This window comes from Vigna unguiculata, chromosome 8, assembly GCF_004118075.2.
Source record: "Vigna unguiculata cultivar IT97K-499-35 chromosome 8, ASM411807v1, whole genome shotgun sequence".
Taxonomy (NCBI): Eukaryota; Viridiplantae; Streptophyta; class Magnoliopsida; order Fabales; family Fabaceae; genus Vigna; species Vigna unguiculata.
The window spans coordinates 1655144-1671857 of record NC_040286.1 but is presented as its reverse complement, the minus strand read 5'-3'; the positions used below and the strand labels follow the sequence as shown (position 1 = coordinate 1671857).

Genomic DNA, 16714 nt, shown 5'->3' with positions numbered 1-16714 from the left:
AAATTTATTAAAAAAAGGATTATCACGATAAAAATTCATTCTTAATAAAAAAAATTGTATTTTTCTGGCATAAAGTTAGTTCTAAAACAAAAAAACAAAAATTAAATAAATAGTTTGATTAAAAGTTAATGTAACTTTAAGTTAGAGAATTTAAGTTCCTAGATTTGAAACTACTTTTCAATTTATAGTCACAAAAATTGTATACTAAGTCTCATCTTATACCTCCATCATTCAAAAAAGAAGATGTAAAATTCAAAGAATATGATAAAGATATAGATCTTAAATATATGGGTATCTTAAGAGTCTGAATGATGTAACTTATGAAACTTCATATTTCTTAACTAAAACAAAAATCAAGATGAAAAATATGTTAATAAATTAAAATTACTAGTATAAAATTATTCAATTAATACAAGTTTAACATCTAAATTCAATCTCACTTATAACCAAAAAAAAAAGATTAAAACAACCATAATGTTAAAATCTATCTATCGAATTAACAGAATCATCAACTAATATTGATTTTAGTTTTCGAACAATTGAGTCTAATTTCTTGAGTTCACTTTCAACTTTTCTTTTCTATTTGACACACATAACTTTACCCCCAAACAATATTTAAATTACTTTTTCAATTGTTTTTTAGTTTCAAACTTATTCCATGACATTAGCGGTGAAATAACGGTTGGTGACCTATTCTCTATAACTAACTATGTAGTGTACATCCTTAAAAAATGTATGGTATCTGAAGTATGATGTGTTGTTTTGCATGTGAATTTGAAGCATTATTTTGATGAGGCCAACGTTAAAAAGATGGGAAAAGGAGATATAAAATGAATATGATATAATTGGTTGAAAGTCACATCTAAATGAGGGCCCAACCCAATTCTATCTTCTTTTTGATTGTTGAAGAGTGAGAGTACATTATGATTGTGAGCTTCCACTACTTATAGTGGACTGCACATTGCCCCCACCACAAAACCTATTATTACACCACACTTACTAAATTCAACTCTCAAATCTAGTTCACAACATTTAAATACATATCAAATCACAACATTTACCTCATATATCTAGGATGTAAAAAAAAATAATGGAATGGGTGAGTATCTGCACACAAAATCTATAACATGTATGAAATAAATAAATAGATACGTGTAGATAATGGATACGAGTATTTTTTATATTTACATATTAATGGAATGATTATGGGTATTATAGTATTCATATATATTGATACTTGTATATGTTATATTTCAATTTAAATTAAAAAATAAATAAAATAAAAGAACATGATTAAAATATCAACATATTAATTTTGAATTGGTTAATTTTTATTAGTTGATTTTAAAAAATCTCCATTTGTTTGTAAACTATCATTCAACATCATTTAAATGAGTTATTTGAACTTCAATTTGAAATTTATGAATGTTATGTATTGTATTTGAGTTGAATTTATGGTTAAAACATGTTGTTAATTTTTTTTTGTAAATACCCGTAAGTATTCATGGATATTAAAAATATATGCAGGTATTCGCATAACAGATACTCACACAAATGTGAAACGTGTATGATACAAATATGTATTCAATACGTAGGATATATGAGAGTTATTATTTGTTCCTTACCTGATTTGTTAACATCCTAAGACTTTAAAATCCCAAACTTTTTTCAAATATATGTAATTTTAAATTTATTTTTTTGTAATTTTAGTTATTATTAAATAATTAAACTTTTAGGTCTAATTTAATTTTAAAAGTAAGATTTGCAACTTAAATATTATAGATTTATTTAATCTTTTATCTCTTCAAGATACTGTATTTAAAAGGAAATTTAAAATTTTGTTAAACATTGCAAATTTATGTTATAAATTACAAGTTAATTTTGTAATGTTAAATTAAACTTAAAATTTATTTGTTAAAATAATATCAAAATTATTTGAAATTTATTATAATAAAATATATTGTTTGTGTGTGTATTTTATTGAATTGCTATGGAACCATATATTTATATATGACTTATCGTGATGAGAGTATCTTGGAGATCCAAATTTAGTAACTAGAGTGTTATAACTAAATAATTTTAATTTTAGTGTCTCCTTGTTACATGTTTTACATTATACACCTTTCTTTAATGGATGCCAACTTGTATAACACTAATTAATTATGTGGGTTGAAAAAAAAAAAGTCAAGTATCGTTCTTATGATAGTTTTATTTGCTTTTTACGATTAAAAATTCTTAAAGTTCGTAAAATCATTTATTATTTTAAAACGATTGTTAGAGATTAAAATCATTGGTTTGAAATTTTAGAATGATGAAAGTTGATGGACAAATATTTGTTATTAACTAAAACCAAAATTCACTCATTTTATAAAGACAACAACTGGTGTTTTAAAATTTTATAACTAAAAATTCATTGAAACTAAAAGTTAAACTCGTTAATTTTACCGGATCTAGAAATACCGTTAAAAACTTATATCATGAACGTTATATTATTTTATTAAATTTCCATCGAGGGAATAGTATCCTTGGAATACTATAAGTAAATAATCTTGATATTTTTATGGATTGATACTCACTTATTAATGTGTGATTTGACCTTTATCATTAATGAAAAACTAGAATCCCACAAAAGATATGCAAAGAAAAAGACTGGCACGGGCAAAGCAGAAATTTGAATTAAGTATGATATGGATCGAAGGGATTAATTCGTTCTTAAAAAAAAAATTTGATATACAATGAAAAATTAAAAATCAGATATTTTACCACACTAATATGTGTTCCTACAGATTAATTATCAGTTAGATAAAAGACCTATATAAAGGAGTATATAAAGGAGTAGAGAGAAAGAGATAGAAAGACCTTTTTTGAAACTAGAATTACTGAATTTCAGAAAAAAAAAATATACATATTTATCGGTGCAAGAACTAGAAGGATAGTAATAATAATAATAATAATAATTAAACCTATTTAAAAATAAAACGTATATGGAATTAAAAATTACACGAAGATTACAAAATTTAGAAAGTAAAGTTGAAAAAGAAAAAAGAAATGTAAAATTAGAGTTTGGGGAGAATGAACACATATGGAAGGTGGTGAAAGGAAAAATAATAGTAATAATAATTAATGAGAATTTGGTGAAAGCTAAAAGCTTGATCTCTTGAGGGAGGTAATGGTGATTTTAGAACCCAACGGAGAAGTTCCAACCTGAATATCGAAGGAGTCATAGCGCAGAAAAAACTCGACAACCAGAAGCCGAGAGACCAAGGTCACGAAATCCTTCCCAGCACATTGCTTGTTCCCGACTGTGGGGGATTCAGTTTCGGGTCCGTTCGACCACAGCACGTGTTTCAGGAGCTTCTCTCCTTCCTCCCCCACGAACCTGTCCCCGACAAATTCCTCGGCCCTGTCGAAGATCCTAGGATCCTTCGTGGCGAACGGTTGGTACCCGAACAGCAAGTCCCCCTCCTTCACCTGGAACGCGTGATCGTGGCTCTCGATCAGAAGGTCCCTCTTCGCCCTCCCGAACTGCAGCGGCACCGGAGGGTCGATGCGGAAGGCCTCGTAAACCACGGACTTCATCAGAGGCATGTTCTCCATCGCCGCCATCGTGATCTCCCCGCCGGCGTCTCTCACGGCGGAGCGAATCTCCTGGGCCAGGCGCGCGTGGAGCTTCACCCCCGCCCGTCCGATCCACTTGATGACGTTGGGGAAGAACAGCTTCATCCCGCCGAAGGAGTTGAAGCAGGTGGCGAACAGGAGATTGTGGCAAGCCTCGTCGCGCGTGATTCCCAATCGCTCTGCCTCGTCGAGGACGGAGGAGGAAGAGGAGTAGAAGAAGTCGTAGAGTCTCTGGTAGTCTTTCTTGATGAGGGCGGCGGGGAGGCGGAAGGTGCGAATGGTGGATTCTTCCAGAAACTGGGGGAGGCCCAACCGGAGGACCGGGCCCAGCTGGAAGAGAACCCATTTCTGAACTATCTTTGGGCCGTCGCGGCCCAGTTTGGAGTCGGCGGGGTTGGCGGCGAAGAGAGACCGGGCGAGGAAGTTGAACGCGGCTTGGTCGTTGGCGTCGCCGAAGCTGGCTTTTCCGGTTTCGGCGAGGTTGGACTCGAGCTGGTCGAAGAGGTCTTTGTAGGAGGCGTGGAACTGCGGGATGACGTGGTTGCGTCGGGACTTGAGGAGGAAGAAGACGAGCTGCTTGAGGAGGGCGTGTTTGGGTTCGGAGGGGTCGAGGTAGGAGAGGACTCTGTAACCGCCGGTGAGGTCGGTGGAGGGCATGTAGGTTCCGGTGAAAACATCTTTTTTCTCGACCTTGGAGGTGTCGAAGAGGACGGGGAAGCTCTTTCCGTCGAGGAGAACGACGACGTTTGGTTTGAAGGTGATGAAGGGACCAGGCGGCATGTTGGTGCGGAAGACCGTTGACTGGTACTTCTGGATGCGGGATTTGAAGAACTCGTCGCGCCCTTGATTGTAGAAATAGTCTTGACGGTCCTTGAAGGGACCGATCACCGGCAACCCGCAGTCACCGGGGATTTTGCGGATCGGGAGCTTGCTGGGCTCCGGGGAGGTGACCGACACTGCCGGTGGTGGTTTCTCCGAAACGGACGCTCTGATGAAGGACACGTGATTGGGAGAGCGTTGGTTTCTTGCGGAGGGGAACTCCAGTCGCAGGAATGGAGAGGAGAGTGTCGAGGAAGACGATGATGCCATTTTTTTTTCTGCTTCCTTTTGGGGGTGTTAACGTGGTCGTTGGTGATGATGTGTTTTCAGTGAAGTTGTATTATTTATAGACAAAGCTTGAATGGGTATAAGAGAGTGGTCGTTTTTGTTGACCTTAAAAATTAAGACTAGTTGGAACATAGTGAGATTTGTGCATTATTTGTTTCTTTCTGCTTTCCTCTTCCTCCGTCCATCTTCTGTTTACAACAACACCTTCATTTTCCATTAACAATTCAACTGTCATTAATCACAATGTTCAAACTCATTGCATACTTACTGTTCTCACTGTACCTTCAATTCACTGAAAATTACTACATAAATAATAAATAAAGAATTACATGTTTACAGTGTAAAATTTATTATTGGTTAAAAAGAAAGTTAATGTATTATATTTACAATGGTGGTGGCCGATAATCATTTTCATTCTACATAAATACATACGCTACATAAAGAACAAATTTGTTACATTTTTGTGACATTGCGGGAAAAAGAATTAACATGTATATAAATATAAACACGTATTTAGAATAGAGAGGTAATGTAATTGGTATACCTTAACAAACAATTAATTGGTTACTCTTCCAAACTTCTACCAAGGTGTGAAAAGTATAAAATAATAATGTTTCCATGTATTTTAATATGACAACTTAATAATCGATACACAAATTAATATTTAATTAATCTTCATATTAAACTTCAAAAAAAAAAAGTTCACTCGTCCTCTTTCTAAATTAAATTTTAAGTATAATAATTCAATTTATAAAAAAATCCGGTAAAACAATAATTATATTTCAAAATAAAAGGAATGGAGCAAATTACTTAAGTTCACAACTTAAGTAAATAAGATAACATGAGTTATGAATTTTTAAGTTCAACTAATTAATTAACTAAACTCGAACTTTTTATATAAAGCTAATACTATATTACATTAACTAAAATTCATTATCTTTTAAAAAAAATCAACATAATCTTCTTTAATTTTTGTAGTTCACCTACCAAAACAAAATATGACCATAACAATAGACAAAAAAACTAAAATCTACAACATAAATACATTTAAACTAATATATTAAATACATATATCATATGATTCTAATTTGATAAACTTAACAAAATAACACAATTAAGTTTATTATATATTCATTTGTTTTATGCCAATTATGTATATCATAATTTTTCGTGAATTAATTTAATCTTTACTGACGTAAATAGTATTTTGGGAGTAGTGAATTAACTTGACTGATTTTACTACAGATTCTAGTACCATTTACGAGTAAACATAAATCAATCATTTTTTTTCTTTTTATTGAATTACGCATTCCGAAGAAGTGCTGAGTCCAATCATGAAATGTTGTTTTCCCAATGGGAGTGCTCGCTAACTTTTTCAGATATTGTTCCTTGTCTCAGTCATCATGGATAAAATCTTCACCCATCATGCCCATTATATTATATTTTTTTTCAATCATAGATGAAAAAAATTTAAAATTTCAGCCTCAAATAATAATTTATAGTTTTCACATTTTATTATTTTAATGTTTATGTCTCTTTAACAGTGGCTGCATGGTATGGTATGTTGAGAATACTAAAAAAATGTGTATGGAGGATGGGTTAATTAATGGAGAGAGAAAATAGGTGAGAATAATATTAAACTCAACTCAGAACTTTAGATGCATGCTATTAAAGAATTTCAGTAAAACTCTTTTAGTTAAATAGACAAAATATGATTAATGAACAAAATGTTCACGAGTAGTTAACAAACAAATTACAAAACATGAACAAAATTAGAAATCAGTGCAACAAGCTTATGAAATAATAAGTAAAATTTTCATGCATTAAAATTAAAATAAACCAAAGAGAATGATAAATAGTGACAATAAATATGAAAGATTAAAAGAAGTATTTGATATGGAAATCATGATCACGTTAATAATTTTTAGGTTAAATATATTTTTGGTGTATCAAGTTTCAGTAAAATTTGGAATTAGTTCTTCTTTAAAAAAATTGACCAATTTAGTCATTTTAATCAAATTTGGTTAAATTTATATGACATTTCAAGCGCATTTCATGATAGTATTTGAATTGTTTACACCGTTTGACATATTTTTGTTTTAATGTTAACTCAAATATTATCATAAAATATATTTAAAATATCAAATAAACTTAACAAAATTTAATAAGATTAACTAAATTTACATATTTTAAAAAATAAAAGACTAAATTGGTATAAAATTTTGAAAGTAGACTAATTAAAATTTCACTGAATTTTAAAGAAAAGAAAAATATTTAACCTGTATAAACAACATTTATTATTTATTTATTTTTGTGATTGAACATAAATATTTGTATAGAATTATAAGAAAAAGTTGAATAGAAATCCAAGATCTTGTTTTACACGAAACCCTAATAGCTTTATGTGAAACCTGGGAACATAGACTTTGTATTATTGTATCATAAAAAAGGAAGTCAGAGCAGCCAACACGTCTTTCTGAAACCCCACGTGCTAATTTAACATAATATTCCCATTAATTACAATTTTAGTGAATAATAATTAATTTCCTATGTTGGTAAAGAGATTATATATAGTTCAAATTGAAATATTCTCAACACGTGTTAATTTCAGATTCCCAGACATAACACTTTAATCTATTAGCTTTTTAAGTCACTTGCAAGATAAAAAATTCTTTGATCACTTTAATAATACTTAGTGCCATTGTATAATTAAATTGCAAAACTCCTCTTAATAACTTTAGTTAAACTTAAGGGTGTATTTTAAAGAATGAAGTACTAAATGTTAAGGATATATGACAAAAATCAATTACCAATATTCAGATATTGTTGCATGTCATCATCATGTGACTGTGTGAATCCATTTTATTAACAACAAGTCGCAAAAAATGGATGATTCTTATAAGATTATATCATCCTCAAACTTCATTCATTTCTTCTTTCTTTTAATGTACGTAAGAAGATGTTGTTGCCTAACCTAGATTTCTATTGAAGTAGGCAATTAAGCACTAACAATATGGATCTACATTAACTCTTTTATCCTAGACAAAAGAAAAACAAAACACAATACACTTTTTTATATTCTTCTTTTAACAATTTTTATTACCATGCATATTAGTATTAAGAAATAGAAATGAACTACAAATCTAATTTATCGTCCCAAATTTGTAGGATGAAATTTGCACATATTTATTTACTATAAATTGGTCTTATCACTAGTCAATATATGACTTTCATACATAGAGACATGCACATTTCAAGTGTGGGGTTGTACATTAATTAGTGGTCTAATAGCGGATGAAACGATAAATTTAATAAATAACAAATTTTCCAATAATTGGTGGCACAATAGGCTAAATAATAACAAGTTTCGTTAGGATAAAGTTTAAACCATGAGTCCGATAACACGAAAAGTGAATTTTAAATTTTAACTTAACTTCACAAAACTATTTTTCAGATAAGATTTTGTAATTGTAAACTTGCCCTATGACTAGTCAATGTGAGACTTCTAACACTTGAAGATCTCATATTGACTAGAGATAAAACTAATATATAATATATATAAATGAGTCCTCATCTTACAAATTAGTTTCGTAAGATTGAGTTAAACTTAAAGTCCAATTCTTAAGATGATATCAAAGCTATGCGAAACTTATCCTAATCAAATTTGTTATTTGTTAAAGCTATTGTGTCACTTGCTATTGAGAGATAAATTATTTGTTACACCTGTTGTACCTCTATTATCAGTAAATTTATTGTTTGTTGAGTCTATGATGTTATCTATCAAACTGCTATCAGATCAACAATTAAATTCTAATTTTATATATATATATATATATATATATATATATATTAATACTATATTCAAGTGGATTTTACTGGTCATAGTAAATGACATGGGCTGCATTTTATAGTGAGGTCAATGCATGGTTTTATTTTAAAAATAATTTATTAATATTTTGAACGTATTTTCTTGAACGAAAAGAAAAAGTCTTTAGCATGTTAGAGTTTGAAGCAAAAGTTGGAATCTAAATTGAAGATACGAAAGCAGGTGGAAGCTACGCATAAAGTTGTGTTTGAAATTTGATGTTGACCTCAGTATTCACTTCTCACTTAATTCGTTAAACTACTCACAACAGGAACCTGAAATAAGCATAAAGCACTTTCAATGTGTTTCATCAATTCATTATTTTATTTTAAATTATAAAAATCTCTTCTTTTTTTAATGTAATGGGAATTCTTTCATCGTTTAATGTAAATACTTTATATTCTTATTTTATCTTTAATTATATTTAAATTATAAAAATATAAAAATAATATATATATATATATATATATATATATATAGAGAGAGAGAGAGAAAGAAAGAGAATATTCATATATAAATCTATTAATAATGTATATTAGATATAACTTACTTTAACTTTTATTCATATAAAACTAAAAAGTATATTTTCATATTTGTATTTACTCCTTTAATTTTCTATTAATAATTTCTTGAAATTAAACCATACTTAATAGTCAGTATTTAAATATTTGGAGTCTTTCTTTTCCAGTTTCTGATTTTAAAAAGAATCTATAATTTGTAATTTAACCTAAAAAAAAGTGTTTAGTGCAGAGATGAAAGTTTTGTTGCATCAGATGTTGTTCTGTTTGTGACGTGAAAGAGAGAGATGAGAATATCTTAAACTTAATATTTAGCTTCAAAAGTCATTGCCGCCCAAAACACATGTCCATCTCATTCCAATTAAAATATTTTGCTAAATATAAATATATTATTATTTCTGCATTTATTGCTTATTTTATCACATTGACAAGTCAAAATGCAACATTCCTTCTTCATCCACTATTCATAATCAAAATAATTCAATTGCCTCCTGTAAATTCAAAAAGTATAAACACTAAATGGCTAATTTCACGATTAAATATGTGAAAACATGTAAATTTATTTGTTAAAATAACCAAGTATTTGTTTCACCGTGAAAGTATGCTGATATCAAAATATAATTTTAAGGATAACTTTGATGATAAAAAAATAATTTTTATTACTAAAATATAGTATTAAAAAATATTTTGAAATATTTTTCGCTCTTAAGGATTATGCAAAATTATATTCAAGAGATAAAATGATTATTCATACTTTTTACAATATAACATCAAATTTGAAGATGATGTTCTACTTTCCTCGCAATATTAATTATATTACATAATTATAACAACACAAATTTATTCTTCTACTAATTATTAATCAATATGATTTCAGTCGCTTATAAAATGACAAATAAACTCATTTTTATGAAAAATTTTCACATTAATGGGTATAAGTTTGAGTATATCTTGAAATATTTTACTTTTTCAATTGAGTATGAGGATGAAGGTGTACATACATGGGTGATTAAAGAATTTTGAAGATCTGAACCAAACTTAAAAAATGAGACGTTTTATTTAAAATTTATTTTTCAAATTTTTTTGATGCAAAATTATTTATTAAATTATCATAATTAATTTTATTTTACATCCCTTTCTAATAGATAATATGATAATCCATTTAATCTTTCTTTAGACATTGTTAATCTTAAATAAATTTTTATTACTTTTAATTTTGATAAACTTCTTCGACTAAAACAATTAACATGAGAATGATTAACATTATTTTATAAGTTGTATATATATTTGAAAAAAAATATTTTTTATACAATTAATAATATCAATTAGTTTATCATTTTTCAAATCTATAATTTCTATTATAAGATACTAATAAAAATAAAATAAATGTATATAACGAATGAGTTAAAATATTAAAACTTAGTTAAAGTAAAAAAAACTCAAAACAATATAAATGAGACATTCCGATAAACAAGGAATATATTTATAAAAGTATCAACTCATTCCTTACCGAAACAATTCAACATATTTTTGATTGATTTTTTTTTTTTTTTCAATTAGCTTGGAAGTATATCACTGGTTTAAAAAATAATTAGTTCGGAAAGATCTTAACGACAAATAAGACTTTCTAAATGTGGGATCACACTCAACAATAATACTTTTAAGTTTTATCTTATCTAAAAACTAATATATTCTTTTGTGGTCAAATGTATTTGAAAGATTAATATGATGTGCAACATGAATGAATAAAAAAAAAAATAGAATTCAAAGTATAATATACTTTCAAACATGATATTTTTACATATAGTTCTATATTGTATTATTAATCATGTAATGATAGGTACCCACCAGATAATGCTTCTTAATATAAATGACACGAAGATAGTATGGACAAATAAATAAAAGAAGTAATAAAGAGATAAGATATAAAAAGATAAACGAGTTCTGAAATAAATAACAAGTTACAAAAAAATAATAAAGAAAGAACAAAATTATAAGTGAAACAAAATAAACAATTTTTCACAAAACTATGTGGTCACGAGGATACAGATGTGACGAGGATAGGTCATGAGAATGTTAATTTTCTATCAATTTAATCTTACTTTTTCGTACATGCAAAATCAATCTAAATCTTTCTTATATAAATTGAGCTTTTAAATAATTATACTAACATATTTTAATCTGAGTTTTGAACACTTTAAGCTATATCTCTATTTTTGGTAAAGAAGGAAATTATTCTAGATTGTTTGATGGAAAAGAAAGAAAAAAAAATGAGAGAGGATGAATAAAAGATTTAAAATTAAAATCAAAATATTATTTTAGTATACTATATAAAGTAAGAACAAATGAAGTATTTTATCATCGAAATAATTTTTTAAGAAAATGTTCTTTATAATATTTTCCCATTTCTTCTGTGTTAAACAACTAACATTTTACTTTATTTCCTACCATCCTTAGTTTATTTATCTGTCTGAATTAAATAGATTATGTTATGTTACGTTTTACTTATTTAGAATTTAAGATGAGATACAGTTTAAATACTTTTATATTTTTTTATTTTTTAAAGATAAAATTGTAATAAAATTTTACGCTCTAAAATGGATAATACATTGCGAAGGTGATTATAAGTTTTTAATGATATTTTAAGCAACACAAGTTTGATTTCCTCCGTGACCATTTGGTCCAATTTGAGATGAATAATCAGAAAGAAACAGAGTGTGACTCTGTTCTTTTGTGAGCAATGATTGAAGTGCTTTTTTTAGTAGAAACAAACAGCGCATTACACTGAATCGCGTTTGGAAAGCTTTTAAAACGCGAAAGCAAACGCATCTTTGTTAGTATGGAAATGTGAACAAAGTTTGGATTTTGGAGTAGGCACCGGCCATATTTAATGACAAATTTGGGCATTTAAATTTTGTATTACAGAAATACAAAATTAATGAAAAATGAATTGAGAAGAAATATTTTGATGAGAGAAAGTTGCATGAATTATTTTGAGCAGAGATAAAATGTGAGTGTGTTCCGACCACAAAAAGTGTAGACAAGTTTGATGTTGGTGCTTCACCATTTCAACATTCACTAAGATTGTTCCTTTTTGGCATCAAAGAAACGTGCTTATTCTTTTGCTATAATTGCTTCCCCCCACTAATGCATCTTTTCGCTTTCTCAAAACTGATAGGCACCACCACTTCCGGCAAATTTCAAACAGATACAACCTTGCACTAAACCAAAATAAATACATTTTCTCACTACTCATTATCAATGCCTTTTCTTTTTCATAAATGTTTCAAAATTTTCTATTCGTAACAAATAGTTTCATTTCTTTGGTTTTGCTTTTGTAAATAAAAGAGCCAAAAAAAAAAAAAAATTAGCTTCCATGATTATATCACGAAGAGTAGCGTAAACTTTTACATGACTATGCATGGTGTCTTAAGCTTACGCCGAAGAAAAGACTAGAAATTTTTTTATTGTTGACGAGAATACAAATGTGTTGATAAAAAGGAAAACAAAGCTATATATAGAGTTCGAAAAGAAAAGAAAACAAAAAAAAAGTAGAAAATTGAAGAATGACGTTGGACGCAAAAGGCTATGCTGAGTAAGATTCATCAATGTTGCTTTCTATATATTCTGAGAGCCCTCTGCAAGCTGGACATGTATATTTAACATCCCAAGCTTGGAAAGAAGCCCATGAAAGGTTGATGGAGGTATCGCTTTTGTAAAGATGTTGGTGTGTTGATATTTCGTGTTGATGGGAAGAATGTTGATGATGCCATTTTGAATTTTGTCTTTCATAAAATGGTAGTCAAAATGACAAGCATCACATATATCAATTTATCACAATTGGATATAAGAGTGTTTTTGCTTCAAAACATTTAGCCTATTATCATAAAGATGTCATAATTTGTCATACCATAATTTTTTGTTTAGACTATTACAAGAAGAATTGTTACTGAAACCAAAGTCTTCTTAGATTTGGAAAGCACATACGAGCCACCGTTAGATTTAGCTAAACCAATCTTCTCTATCGTGTTTGAGTCTTGAATGATACAAAGATTAGGAGAGAAAAAAATTTCAACATTAAAGGTAAAAACAAGTTTAGGTGTGGAAACCAAATTAAACTCAAATGTTGGAATGTAAAGAGCATCATCTAGAATGAGTTGTTGTAACTTTAGCATTATTAGGGAGATGAACCAAAATATTTTGTATAGGTTAAAAAATTATTCAGAGAACAAGAAACATGATCAGTGGTTTTAGAATTAAAAATCAAAATGAGAGAACTTAAATATTTACTTGGTTGAGATAATTCAACGGTGATAATGTTAATCTAGTTTGTTTGAGCATCTTCAAAAACTCTTTCTTTGGATCATAGGAGAGTTAATAAAGTATTATATTGTTGTTGGGTCAAACACATATCTTGATCTCGAGCAGCATGCTCTTGCTTCTCTTCATGTTTGTCATCAGTGACTTTGACATAATTTATTTTACTATTGAAGAATTTATTTCCAGAAGAAACCATGTTTCTTGTAACAAACGTCTATAATATATCCATTTTTACTACAATGTGTGCAGGTACGCTTAACAAAGTTTCTTAGTTTTTCTTTATTAAATAAAAGAGCAAAAAAAAATTTAGCTCCAATGATATGATCGTGAGGAGTAGTGAAAACTTTTACATGACTATGCATGGTGTCTTAAGCTTACGGAGAACATGAAGAAAATACTAGAAATTTTTTTATTGTTGAAGAGAATACAAATGTGTTGATAAAAAGGAAAACAAAGCTATATATAGAGTTCAAAAAAAAAAAAAAGATAATAGAGAATTGAAGAATGACGTTGGACACAAAAGGCTACACTGGGTGAGATTCATCAATGTTGTTTTTATACATATTTTGATAATACAATTTATGATACTTATGCACATGGATGACAAAAATATCAATGTCTGCGGGTATCCGACAATAAAATTTGTTATGAATAATAAAAGATACTTTAAAGAGGTATGTGTGGGATAATAGGTAACAAATAATTTAATATCCACTTATAAACAGAGTATAGATATCATACTACCGTACTTGTGGTACTCATTACTTATTAAAAAATAAAATTAAAATGTAGTTCATTTTTTTTTGGTTAAATTTAATTAAAAACTAAATTTAGTTCATATTTTATTAAGTTAAATTTAATTAATATTAAAATTTATTTTATTTTAAATTTATATTATATTATTTTTTAATTTTATTTATATTTCATTTTAAAAATTTATATTTATTTTTTAAGATGACAAATTTTGTATTGTAGGTTGAATAACAAATAGATATTATCTGTATTCAATCTGATCAATTGTTATATCTATTTGCACATTTTATTAAATAAAATAAAATAAAATAATTATGATTTGTTTTTTTAACTTTTTGAATACTTTTAACCTTTAAGACATAGTTATTTGTCTCAAATTTGATGAATAAATATGTAGGAAAGCTCGTTACTTAGAAATTATTATCATCTATAGAAAAAGTGGAAGAAGAACTTACTCTTTTATAGTTGGTTTTAATGATTCATTTATATGAACGAGTCAGAAATTAAATGAAATTAAACTCAAACTGTTTTGGATAAAGTTTTAAGTTAAAACACTATATAACCACATACTCAACAAATCTCACTTTATAGATTTCAAATTCACTTTAGAGGTAAATTTCAAATTTAATTTAATTTAATAAAATAAAATTTATATTTATATATTATATATATATAAGAGAAATAAAGTTGTTTTAAATAGAATTACTAATGTTGATGTCCTGATTTAAGAAATAATTGATTAAATTTTAGTCTTGAGCATTTTTATTTTTTTAATTTATTAAATATTTAAAATATTTTAATTTTTTAACTGAGTTATCGTCATTTGATTTTTTTATTAATTAAATGATATGAGTATAATTGTTAATGTCATCCTGCTTATATTTATTAATATGTAAAAATAAATAAAACAATAATTATACTATTTAATTAAAAATAAATAAATAATACTGACATGATGAAAAATATAAATTTTCAAATACTTAATAAATTAAAATATAATTTAATAAGAAATAATTAAAAATATCTACAAAGTACCGAAGGAATCTAAAAGTAAACTAGAACAATTGAAAAGTAGGTATATTTTTGGAATTGGGACATCTTATTATCCTATCTCTTTTGTACTTGACGTGACCACTGCTTCTTTCAAATTACTGTTTCCGTTTTTTTTCCTTCAGATATTTATGTGTTACCACAACCCAAATAAAAATGTTACTTATACGAGGAAAATATATATATTTTAGCTTGGTTTAAGAAAAAAAGAAATATATATATATATTTTTTAATTTAAGTTCCACACAGATTAATTTCAATCTTTAAGTAAAATACTTAATAAATAAACTTTAATACATACATATTCAATAAAATAATGTTATTTTATTTTTAAAATTATAATTAATATTTTCAGAAAGGGGGAGAAAAATAAATTTACGGACTAGTACGATCTAATCTCATTTAAATTGAATTTAAATAGGTGGTGTATTAAATATTTAATTTCAATTTGTACTATTATTTTTCTAGTCTAATCAATCTATTTTGGTGACTGTGTAGAATTATCCATTACACTTATTTTACCAAATTTATGGCTCGTATTCCTGTGACAATAGGGAAAGAAATATTGTTTTGGTTAGTTTAAATTTCTATATATGAATGAAGAAGAGAATTACATAAACTAAGGAGTTAAAAACATTTTAAGGTAAATAAACTTTTGTGTTAAAAATATTAACTGAGCAGGAGTTAGTGGTTTTGGGTTGGATTAAGGTTAATCTATTTTTTAACCTAATTCAATTAAATTTAATTAGGTCAGATTTATTTTTTTATTTAGCAACTTAATAGACTAGAGGATATTTATCATTTTCAAAACCAATCAAATTCTAACGCATGTGACAAACAAAATTCAATAATGAATGTGGAAAAATTATGAACATAATCTTACTTGGAGTGTTTAAGTAAAACGATGTTACCTCGTCTTAAAGAAAAGAAAAATAAATTTTAAAACTTTTGATAATATGTTTTTAAACTATGCAGAACATAATATTGTCTATAGATGTATTGTTTTTAAAATTAATGTAGTTGAACATAATACTATAGAATAAACGAAAAAATTGTGGAGTTTCTTTTAACATATTTTTTATAAAAGTTAGTGATACATATGACATCGAGGTAATAGAACATTAGTTTGTTCTATGTATAATGCTAAATATTTTTCTTTAATTTGAATTGTATGAAAAATTTAAAGGTACATCGACAAGTTGTAAATTAGTTGAAATAAGTAATAACAAAAAAAAAAAAACAAGATATAAAGGTAATAATGAAAGTTAAATAAACTATGATATGTAATTTAATTACAAAGTCGTAAGATAAGTTACTTTGAAATACTTAACACTTTAAGAAACAAAAAAAGAAGACTTAATATTTTTGTGTCCATTAAACTAACTTGTAACTGTTTTAAAATATTAAAATAAGTCAATTCAACTCAAATAAATTGATTTGTCATAGATTGAACCAAAAACAAGTCAATTCAATCCAACTCATT

The 16714-nt window shown here is 27.5% G+C and overlaps 1 protein-coding gene across 1 annotated transcript; it reads right to left on the bottom strand.

The window, feature by feature from the left end:
• Positions 1–2951: 2951 nt before the first annotated feature.
• On the bottom strand, positions 2952–4817 carry LOC114194721 (allene oxide synthase 1, chloroplastic). Its single transcript, XM_028085095.1, has one exon. The coding sequence runs from the start codon at positions 4705–4707 to the stop codon at positions 3142–3144; it is 1566 nt and encodes a 521-aa protein (XP_027940896.1). The 5' UTR covers positions 4708–4817; the 3' UTR covers positions 2952–3141.
• Positions 4818–16714: the final 11897 nt, after the last annotated feature.

Excerpts from the sequence above, each read along its gene's own strand:
- LOC114194721 (XM_028085095.1), bottom strand. The coding sequence starts at position 4,707 with ATGGCATCATCGTCTTCCTCGACACTCTCCTCTCCATTCCTGCGACTG.